The 11890-nt window shown below is 41.5% G+C and overlaps 1 protein-coding gene across 1 annotated transcript; it reads left to right on the forward strand.

Annotated features, from left to right (window-relative positions):
- Positions 1–9004: 9004 nt before the first annotated feature.
- NR0B1 (nuclear receptor subfamily 0 group B member 1) lies at positions 9005–11134 on the forward strand (the record flags this gene model as incomplete). Its single annotated transcript, XM_080613485.1, has 2 exons — positions 9005–9596; positions 10890–11134. 2 exons carry the CDS (start codon positions 9005–9007, stop codon positions 11132–11134), a joined length of 837 nt encoding a protein of 278 aa, XP_080469611.1.
- Positions 11135–11890: the final 756 nt, after the last annotated feature.

Raw genomic sequence — 11890 nt, forward strand, 5'->3', positions numbered from 1 at the left:
GTAAGGACAGAACGTGTCTCATTAAAAGTAAGAAGTCATATGTAAACATGACTGGTTTACTCCAAACTATCCCTCATGTCATTCCTAAAAGTTTAAGGTATTAAGGTCTCTTTCTCAGACCATGCTCCTGAAATTCTGAGATTAAAAGTCCGAGGTAATGATATGAATTACTGTTTTACAGGTGTATGGAGAAAGCCGGACCTTGAAAAGAGAGAAAGATTTAAAATTAGTATGTTTCTGTATACAAAAAAGAGACAATTAAGTGGCAACTATGACATTTTAGTTTTGGGAGTGGTGGCGGGGTTCTATTTCTGACGTGGATACTCTGCACGGTACATACTGGTAAGCGAAATAAAAGATGAAAGAAGGAATTCTCAATCTTCTTTTTCTAAGGCAGCATTTTCAAAGCCAAAACCTTGAAAGATATGCCTTGAGATGACAGCAAAATTAGTGAAATAGAGAATAAGTCACATTCTTGCGAAATTTCACTAGAGAGCGCTACATGAACTATAGTTTCCAAAGGTTAGAAAGAGAAAAAGATACTTCCTTCTCTAAATCCAACTTCCTATCCTGTTTCCAAACCCAAATTAACCAACCCCTTAACAGCAGGTTACCAAAATAAAGAATATATTTTACCAACCTTTCATATTTCTATGGACCAAATATCTTCGTCCATAAAAGGTCTCTGTCCTCTTGCAACCTCTAGTGTATTTCCAGTTCTTTTTTCTTTTCCTTTCTCTATCCCTATCCCTTATAACTTCAAAATTTTCCACTTCCAGTTTTCTAAGCTAAAGTTTTCCTCAACAGGCCCACTTACTGCCCTTCATTTTCTATGCCACATGTACATCTTATGGTTACTCTATACCATTCACTGGCAGTGCCTTTCACCCTCCTTTGTAGAGACATATTCTTTCGCTCATTCACATATTTCTCCTCCACCGTGGATGCCTCACACCCAGCAACGTTTCACTCTATTTTGCTCCTCTGAACTAAACCTGCTAGTATGGATATTGGTGACTAACATTTTTTTTGTTCAATAACAGTTCTGTTCAATGCTTTGAATGTTCCTGAATGTCCAGAAAAAAAAAACCCAAAAACCCTCAGCAAATAATTCAGTAAAGATAAACAAATTTCCTCCTCTTTTAATTCAGCATTCAGTGTCTCTACCTTCTCCTTGTCACTGAAAAAGCCACAAAACCTGTTCACCAAATGTAAAAAGAGTGCAAATAATATTAAAGATTATTAAATCATAAGAACATTTTAATTTTTTTCCTTTCCCTAAACCAAAATGAAATAAAAAAGGTATATATGCATCAATGCTGTAGGCTTTTTTTCATTGTTGTTTCTAAGCAAATACAAAAAAGACCACAGATCACACGCATTATCCAAAATAACAAAATATAAATGTCATGCTTTCATGGAAACACACGAACTTCTAGTTCTAAATGACATCCCTTTGTTGCTTGATTAGTATTACTGCAGAACAACCTAAACATTGTTATGTTGATTGTCTATTACACCCTCATTGAACAGTTAACTCTGAAATAGCGCACTACCCTTGATTTGTGTGGGGGGTTATCAGAGAAATTTATGTTATTGGTTTCAGTGTTACTATCCCAGTATTTAAATGTTTCAGAAAGTGAACTTAAAAATGCAAGCCTAACCACTCAAGTCTGTAGACATGTGAAGCATCAGAAGATTCAAAAGCTCTCAATTTTTTCTTCTTTTCTTTTTCTTTTTCATAAAACTCTGTGCATTTTTCTAGCACAATGCATTGCATGAAACTTTTCAATTATGAGGACCCTAAATAAATTTGATTTCTCTCTTCTCTAGCAAATTACTTGCTTTCTTATTGCAAATACTGTTTACATTTTTCTAAAAAAAAAAAGTTACTATTGACAGGGATAATTCCTGTATTTTAAAATTAATAAGGAAGGGTGTATCAGGACCCTAGAAGTCATAAACTGACTCTGTTAATTTTATATAGTAAGATAAACAGCTAACGGAATGGTGGGCTTTTATCTCTTGGACTGAGTTTCAAAACTGAGATTGAATAGTTTCCGGCAGAGGCACAGAGATGAGCAGAAGTTGCCCTTTGGGCAGCAAAAGCTCAGTGTCTAACAATGCCTTTAGGAAGTCCAACAAGGAGAGCTGCTGCTTTACAGCCAGCCTTAAATTCTCTGAATCTCAGACCAGCCAAGGATGTTGTTTGGCTGCAGCTGAGAGATTAAGATGTTAGCACTTCTCACTGTATTTTGCGCTATCAATGGCTGCAGGAACACTAGACGTACCAGTATAACTGACAGGTCAGTCCCTAATACAGCTCTTTTGAAATTACCTAGGTTAGCAAAATCCTTTCTTTAAGGAAGGTAAGCTAATCTGATTATTTCAACAAAATTGAAGATGTCCCTGCTCATGGCAGGGGGATTGGAACTAGATGATCTTAAGGTCCTTTCCAACTCTAACCATTTTATGGTCCTATGCAGTCTACGTCATCTGCCAGCAGAACAGAATGCCAAATGATATTCCTGTTAGATCGAGAACATGTATAGTTACAGAAAACTGGTGGATTGTGATTGAAGCAAAGAATGTAGCCAAAGAACTGCAGGAGTTATTTGAAGATCATAAATATTTTAAAAACAGATTCTAGATTTTTTTGGGTGCACCTATAAATCATTTATGCATCTTTCAAACTCATGTATGAAGAACAGTACAAAGGAAATTAATACATTCTGTAATACCTAACATGAACTCAATTGAATGGGAAGTGATATCACCAGAAGGACAATATTTTTAAATATCCAACTTGTATGAAATATGTATGAATTAAAACTTATGGAAAGATGTATTTTAAAAGCCATCACATTGATTTTTTTCAGAAAAAATGCTAACTTATTCTAACTTACAAGACTTTATATAATTTTTTTTATTAGTAGCATATCCTTTGATGTTACTCACAAATGTGTCTGTGAACTTGTCAGTCTCAGAAAATCAGCTGTAATAACTTCTATATATTCATATAGAAATTTCATCTTAAGATTTGGTGTATTAGATATGTAGTATCCTATTGCCACTGTAGCACTAGAACATGTTATATTCTTCATGCTACTACCTTGAACAGTCTATTACAGCTTAAGTTGCCAGCTTTTTGCCATTATTCATCTGTTATTCTCTATCAGCAATGTACTCTTCAAGATAAATAAATTTAATAAGCTCATTAATTGGAAGTTATTTCTACATTAATATTTTATAACAGAATTCCCTTATCCAAGTGTCATTAGAAAGATCACAGATCAATTTCAGACAATCTTTATATGATTATTTTTAAACCAAAGCTTTCTACAAGCCCTCTCTCCTACCCCTAAATTTTCTGCTCTCAAGCTTTAGGGTTTTACCTCCCTGATGGAGCAATTCCACATAGTGGCTGAATGGAGTAATGGCTAGCAGCAGTGATCCTGCTCTTTCCCCTTTCTGCTCCCACTCTTGGAAGTGAGGTAAGGCCACTCCTTTCTACCTTCTCTGGCACTCGTCTAATCCCTAGGTGAACAAACTCAGTTTAGTAAGCTGGCAGAAAAGGACACATTTTTTCTTGATGCGTTATTCTTTCCTGATTCACCCAGGCCGTGCTACGTCATATCATGAGTGATACAACTTGCCAGCTGGGAAGAATCTTCAAATGCATCACTGGAGAAAATAAAACAAGGAGAGCACATTTCAAGGTATCTCGTTTCTCTGCTACCTTTCTTATAATGACTGTTAATAAAATGCTGCCACTTTAGTGAAAGGGTTTAGCTCACCAAAGAGTTAGGTGAGTGCCAGAGCTGGCACAAAGATAGTAGCGGCAGCAAACGTGTCTGTGGGAGACACCGCTTTCAGCTCCAGTGAACTACTAGATTGGCTCAGTCAGTCTTATGGGATGGCATCCTTAAATATGCCACACTGGCAGATGTGTGGGAGCTGTTTTAACTGACTTTAGACAAAAAATAAATTCCTTACATCTAAACACTGAAATGGCCAACCCCCAGCAGCATAGCTAACTGTACAGTTTTACCTTGCTGGGATCCACGGTTCTTTACAGAGCTCAATTAATCTTTTCTAACGCTGAGCGCATTTCACTGTAAAATGTTTACAGTGTTGCTTCTCTTCCCCTAATTTTGCCTCCCCTGAAGCCTAGCTGCATTAGCTAAGGTGAATTAGCACATGGGTATGAGAAAAAAAGGTGATTTACTATGGGGTATGTAAAGGCCTCCTTAAATTGGCTATCTGCAAATAGAAATATGACAGTGAGTCCACAGTCCAATAACAGTGAATGTAAATTCAGGATTCCTACTTTTGTAATGAAAATGCCATGATGCAAGGCACTGGTCTGACAAAAAAACCCAACTCTCCCCTAAAAAGGATCCAAATCTGAAATCAACCAACTAACCAAAAAACCCAAACCAAAAGAAAACACCCTTTTGCAGGTTCAGGTTTGTTAGAGGGCTGATTTTATGTCGCTACAGTTTATACTGGATTAGACACCACCTACTTTCACACAGCTGGTAGAAAGGTCTAAATCTGGTGTAAACTCTTTTTTTATATACTCTGGCTAACTCCACACAAATGTCACCATAAGCTCATCGTTATCCAGAAAAAACACATACTGCTACGTGAGCAGCTGGTGGGATACAGTAACACAGCCAAATTGCAGCTGTGGGGCAACAGCAAAAGCTCTGTAAATTCAGGTCAGCCTCTCTTGACTGGGTATCTATCAACTGTCTTTGGCTCAGGCAGCAGCAACAGGCTCCCAGTATGCTCCTTCTAAGGAAACCATTGCCCATCATGGAAGGAGGCAACAGTGCCATCAGGAATGTGTAGTACAGCTTATAGAACACTATTCATGATGATACTTTTCCCTTAATCCACACTTACAAGTAAACATCTCAGTAAAATAGGTAAACTATGACCAGTGGTCAGTCTAACAAATGGACAGTCACAATGGGAAAAGCATGAAAACCAGCAATATACTTAAATTCCCAAACCTTGTTTTAATTGAATATTTCTCTTTTACAAATGACATTTTGCTAATCATAACCTTATAACAATATTCCACGTTCACCTTTTTTATTTTTTAACTTCATTTGTGCTAATCACCAAATCGAGCCTCACTTTTACATCTGATCTTAAGATCAAATTTTATTTTTCAGTACTTATACTGGAAGAGGTAGCAGGTATTTAGAGGATATCAGGATCCAATTCCCCACTGGAAGAAAAGGTCTCTCTCAAGCTACTGGTGCACTTAAAGCACTGACGACATAAAAACAAATGCTTGTTTGGTCTTGTTCTGAACCTGAAGTCTTGCCCTCCGGCCAAGAACCAAATGTGCTACCAGATGAATACAGAGACACTGATGAGCAACACGAAAGCATAAGCCTGCCAAGACTGCACTGTATCACCTTCATATCTAAGGCTTTTGTCTCAGTTAGAAAAAAAAAAAAGAAAAAAGCCATAAACAAGCAATCCTTTGTCTGGAAGCACGTCACTATTTCTGACTGTATCGCAAGGAGCTTAGTATTACATGAGGATTAGATCTTTCAGCAGAAACCAGACACATCCACTTTTTGCTATAAGTGTTTTCAGCCCATTTTCCATCAAAATGCCATTTATTGTGAGAGATTTTGTTTTCTTTTTGGGTTTGAATAGAAAGCTTTATTGCCTTTAATTTAGCTTGAATGGTATGGACAGGCAGAAGTTAGACTTGAAAATAAAGGTCGTTCAGATTGTTAAATGTCAATGTGAAAAACACTAATAAATATTTCTGGGACATTCTTAATATTTTAGCTGGGGAACAGATGATCTATCCTGAATAAAATATCCTATACATTAGGATACATTAGAGTTAGAAAGAGATAAAAGAGTACTTACATGCACTTATGAGAGAAGGTAATTACAGTAATGTAGTTTCTGGCACTGCATAGTAAATTAAACTTCAGTTTCAATATGGGATACCCATTTTGACATAGTTATCAAAGACAAAGACTTTCTGTACAAGTTGGTTTAGAAAATGAACTGTGTCAGCAAAATCATTATATAAGAGCTGAACTGCATCTACATTTGAGGCTTGGTTGAAAGAAATGCTTTGAAAAATTAAACACCTGTAGCCAATATCGCTAACAGAAAAATTCCTATTGCAGACATGGCATAAAAGCCGTAGTGCCTAAAAGTTTATGGCCCTCTGTAAGCAGCATCCCATAAGAAGCAGAACATTCCCACAGCTGGAGTGCAAAGTTGAAACTGCAAAGGCAGTGATCTGAGTTTCAAGTCTACCATACTTTCTCATAGATACCTTCCAAGTTACAAGATCACGAAAACCACAGTCAGATTCCACAGTCGGTCTAGTAATAATGTACCTCATGGGAGAAGTGCTACTGAAGCAAACTAAATCTTAGGGATGACCATTTTCTAAAACTTGGCAAGATTTATCTCTGAAGTTAGCAGATCCTCTCCCCCCTCAAAAAAAAAACCCAACCCAAAACCAACCAAACCACCTCTAAACTAAGAGTAAGGAAAAGGACTAAAAAGAAACCTTCTAAAATCCTAACAGGTTAAGAAAACAGCACTAACAGGAAAAATCTGGAATATCAAGTATATGTTTTAGACAAATAAATTAGTGTTTTCCCATTACCATTACTATTCAAATGAAAGATTGGTAATGCTTTATATTATTTCTTTTGAAATTCTAAGCTTTTTTTTTTTTTTTTTTTTTCCTTAAAAGGATCTTGGGTGAAATGGCATTATTTCCTAATCCAAGGACAAAACTGACCTGTCTACAAACTACAGACATTACTTCAGTGATAAAATATAACAGTTTGCTGCTACTGCAAAGCCAATAAAGGGCTTTATCACATTTAGGTCTGTGGAGAAAAATACATTTCATGAGTACAATAATCTAGATTTTGGACAACCTGCATTTGAAAAACAATGTTTACTTGAGGCAGATAACACACAAGTGCTTTATATAGGTTTATATAAAAGTGCCTGTTGTGCTATTTGTAAAGAATATATCTTTGGAGTCCAATCATGAAGAAATGCTTAGACAGAAATGACTATATGACTGTACCTATGTAAGCTGACAGGGTAAGGCTAACTCACATGGAAAATAAATTGTTCAGATCAGGCTTAAAGTTATTTTGTTTCTAAAACATCCAAAGCACCCAATGGTATTTGTTAAAAAAACATGCATACTTTTATTGAAAGAAAATGCAGTTTTCCAGGGGTAGTTCAGATATTCCTTGGTAAAAGATACTGATGGAGCAGGTACAGAAGGTTGCCTGCAACTGGCTACTTTTTCTAAATCTGGGCCAAGGTTCTTCCAGATCACATGAAACATGTTTCTGTTTTAGCTCATATGCAGCAGCCAGAAGTAACTCTTTACTTTCTGTAGTGATTAAGTACTCCTCTCTGCTGCACCCACTTGAACTTAGCTCAACTGAGAAATTAAGGAGCTTTTTTTTTTTTTTTTTTTTTTAATTTAAGAGTAAAATCACATTTGGGCAATCACTATTCCCCTATCCCTTCTGTGTAAACATCAAGGCCTGACAAGTTATTTCGTTGCTTAAGAGTCCATATACCACTTGGAGAAAATGAGTCTCAGAAAAGTGAGTATCTAAGTCTAGGAGGAAAGATTCACATTAGGCCAAGTGGAGCCTGAGAGGAAAATGGACATGTTTTAAACTGATGGATGGAACTACATATGATCAGACAGATGGGCCTCTCACTGTAAAGCAGAAGAAGAAGATTGCTTATGGTGGATGGTTTCACAGGGAATTCCCATGGATGCTGTGGGGGTGTCAGCCCAAGGGCACCCTGATGGAGGGAGATTGCACCCCAACCTCACAGAGCCACCCTAATTTTTTTGGAGAAGAGAAGGCTGCGTGGAGACTTCATAGCAGCCTTCCAGTATCTGAAAGGGGCCTATAAGGATACTGGGGAGGGACTCTTCATTAGGGACTGTAGTGATAGGACAAGAGGTAACAGGTTAAAACTTAAACAGGAGAAGTTTAGATTGGATATAAGGAAGAAATTCTTTACTGAGAGGGTGGTGAGGCACTGGAATGGGTTGCCCAGGGAAGTTGTGAATGCTCCATCCCTAGTGGTGTTCAAGGCCAGGTTGGACAGAACCTTGGGTGGCATGGTTTAGTGTGAGGTGTCTCTGCCCATTGCAGGGGGTTGGAACTAGATGATCTTAAGGTCCTTTCCAACCCTAACTATTCTATGATTCTACGATTCTAATCTGAGCAAGAACATGTCTGTTCCTACTTTCCCACACAGTAGCACTAAGGTGTTACTTAGGCACATGTGGCATCACTCCTTAACACAGGCATACTGAAAGACCTTGGTATCATTAGTGGCATCTCTTTTTTAACCCTCCTGCTTGGATTTTATTATTCGGAACAATTCTGCCCTCACCCCAGTACACCTCTCCTTCCTCCTGCCCCAGGCCGCTCGGCTACACGCTGGGAGGGCAACGAGGCCAGTCGCGATTTTGCGACGATAACCCCCGGGGGTCTCGGGGTCGGCGGCAGTTTGCTCAGACGGCGGCCTGAGATGCCTTCCTCGTCCCGCCCAGCCATGCTCCAAGGCACCCGGCATAATTTAAACCGGGCCGGGGGTGCCGGCAGGGGCGGCCGGCTCGCCGGCTCCATCGCTGTCTCGGCAAAGGAGGAGGAGGAGGAGTGTTTTCTTTCATTCTACCCCCCTCTCTCTTTTCCAGCCAGTAAAGTGTCTGCCCTTCTGAACCGCCGGTACACGCCTGCGGCTGCACACACGCACGCACGCACGCACGCACGCACACACACACACACACACACACACACAGAGCAGCCGCCTATAAATAAGTTACGAGCCGGGCAGAGGACGAGCAGAGCATGCATCCCGGCTCGCCAAGGCAGCGGGGACGACTTCTTTGAGCCTCCTGGGCACCTCAGCTCCACTCAGTCCTGCCGGCGCCGTACCCTCGAGCGCTATGGCGTGCTTGGAGCGCTGCTGCCGCTGCTGCGTAGACAGCCGGCGGCACAGCAGCATCCTCTACAACATCCTCAGAAGCGAGGAGCGGGCGGCACCGCCGCCGGGGCCGGGGCCGAGGCCGAGGCGAGGGCAGGGGCAGGCGTCCCGCAGCTGCCCGTGCGGATCGCGGCGGCGGGTGGCCCTGAGGAGCCCGCAGGTGGCCTGCAAGGCGGCCTCGGCGGTGCTGGTGAAGACGCTGCGCTTCGTTCAGAACGTGCCCTGCTTCCAGGAGCTGCCCCTGGAGGAGCAGCTCCTGCTGGTCCGCAGCTGCTGGGCTCCCCTGCTGCTCCTGGGGCTGGCACAGGACCGAGTGCACTTGGAGACGGTGGAGAGCGCGGAGCCCAGCATGCTGCAGAGGATCCTCACCACCCGGCGGCAGGGCGAGCAGCCCCCGCCGCAGGGATCGGCACCGGGCCGGCCGCACCACGGTCCGCACCTGCCCTCGACCGGCGAGATTCAGGCTATCAAGGGCTTCCTGGCCAAGTGCTGGAGCCTAGATATCAGCACCAAAGAGTACGCTTACCTCAAGGGGACGGTGCTTTTCAACCCGGGTGAGCGACCGGCCGCGGTGGTGGGGCGACGGGAGGTCTCTCTCCCTCAGGGAACCATGGGGGTAGCGGGGAGCGGGATGATGGGGAGAACCCGCCTGTGTTCCCAGCGTAGCGAGGGGCCCCGGGGCTCTTCCTCAGCGAGAAAGAGGTGGCGGGGTAGGGGTTCGCGGAGCAAGGTTTCACCCACTGTCCTATGTCAGGGCCCCGGCTGGCAGGCAGGGAGCTGTTCACGGCCGCGCCGCCTGCCGTTACAGGGTGGAGGGGGTCCGGCTGCTTCTGGATGAGGTGTCCCAGAGGCTGGCGCCTTCCACAGTCTTTCCGCGAACTAAACAAACCCGCGGCAGTCGCCTAGGGAAGGTTAAGAGCCAGCAGCGCTTCTCGGTTTCTGTCGGAGCGGGGCGCCTGGCGGGATCTCCTTAGGGGGCGGCGGCTGGAGCGGGTCACCGGCCCCCAAGGTCGAGCGAGCTGCCCCGGCAGAAAGCAAGAGAAGCCCCAGGGCCTCCAGGAACAAAGTGCTACTTCGGCTTTGGGTGCAGTATTTATGATGTGGGGTTCCCCCCAACATCCCCTCTCTCTTTGAGGAGTCTTCCGTAAATGGAGTTCTGACGAGTGATTGATTGCCATGTCGTGCCTTACCTAAAAGGTAGCTGACGGGCTGGATGTGGCACTCCCCAAGTATGCACTACCGTGTAAGGGTGGGACGGGGCTCTTCCTGCACCCCACTGTGAAACTGTTAGGCTGAAAGCGGAGATTCTGCACTCCCCGTCCTTCAGTATCTTTACTGAGATTCACCAGGAAACTTTGTCGTACGTTGGAGTTAATGCTTCTTGCCACTTGTAACCTGGAGGTATTCAGAAACAGTTGTCAGAAGATGGTTACATGTGAATAATGCACTTTATTGAAGTGAACAAGTTAATGAGCTACTTTTATTGCCTTCCCCACTGTTTACTGATTGCATTTGCCAATATAAAGGTGTTTTGGAGAGCATTCTGCAATTAAAGTTTTTGCTTTACAGTTAATTTATTCAACACTTAAGAGAATGTATGCAAACATATTTCAAGTTTAAGCAGTGAAGAACAGTATTGAATGTCTGGAACACCTACATAAGATTCTAAACTGCCCTATGAAATTTGACATGTTGATTCTGCATACAAGAAGCCCTCTAGCAACTACATTTGCTTCATTCCTTGAATGATAAATTCAATCTGTTAGCTGTTAGCAGTTTTTCAGTAAAAATAATATTGTTTTACAAACAAAACCTATGTAAATGAAATAATTTATTCTTCTTTTCAGATCTACCTGGACTGCAGTGTACACAGTACATTGAAGGACTGCAGAGAGAAGCACAACAAGCTCTAAATGAACATGTCAGACTCATTCACAGAGGTGATGAAGCCAGATTTGCCAAGCTGAATGTTGTTCTATCTTTGCTGAGATCTATTAATGCTAATGTAATTGCTGAATTATTCTTTAGGCCCATCATTGGGGCAGTGAACATGGATGACATGCTTTTGGAAATGCTTTGTGCAAAATTATAAAGGCCTGTAAAATAATGAAAATAAGTCCATTGCGAAGGAAGCCTTAGAGCAGAATAGTGTACAGTACTGTAAATAAACTAACTTATTGTTTTTACATAGATAGTATTTTTGTATTCCATAATAAAATATTCTTCAAGTTCTGAAATTAATTTTTATTGAACACAGTTGTTTTGGAATAAGATGCAGTCATCAAAACAAGCTTTAAAGTTATGGAGAATGTTCATATCCTAAGTCGACTGGCTCTTCTTGTACCATGTCTCTAAATAAAGGCCACAGTTACTATATTGTACTTTCAAGGTGAGTAATCCCTGCTTTTCAAAAGTAAGCAGCAGTTTAGGTTTACATTTTAAATGTAGTTGACATACAGAAAGGGGCAATGAACAAGCCATTTACTTTGCATATTTCAGTAACATTAGAAGAGCCACCGTTCTTCTCCTAGTTCAAATACTGTTTCTATCAAAGGCTTTCTGCAATCAGTGAACTGCTTCTATTGACTTCAACAGTTGAAGTATTTGAAGAATATTAAAGAAACTATTCTCCTAAGGTTTTCTTCCATATGGGGAAGATGTGTTAGGAATATTTTGAGGCTTCAAGTAGCTTGGTCAACTCTAATACTTACAGGAAAACATTCCATTCAACACATGTTGGGCTCGAGGAGAACAAAGTAGGTCTATTCCCCAAAAGAATAAAAATAAAGAAAAACAGCTCTAAAAATATCTGAACAGCAAAAGCTGAATATGGACAGGAGAACTACCG

The sequence above is a fragment of the Psittacula echo genome (genome assembly GCF_963264785.1).
Source record: "Psittacula echo genome assembly, chromosome: 3".
NCBI classification, from domain to species: domain Eukaryota; kingdom Metazoa; phylum Chordata; class Aves; order Psittaciformes; family Psittacidae; genus Psittacula; species Psittacula echo.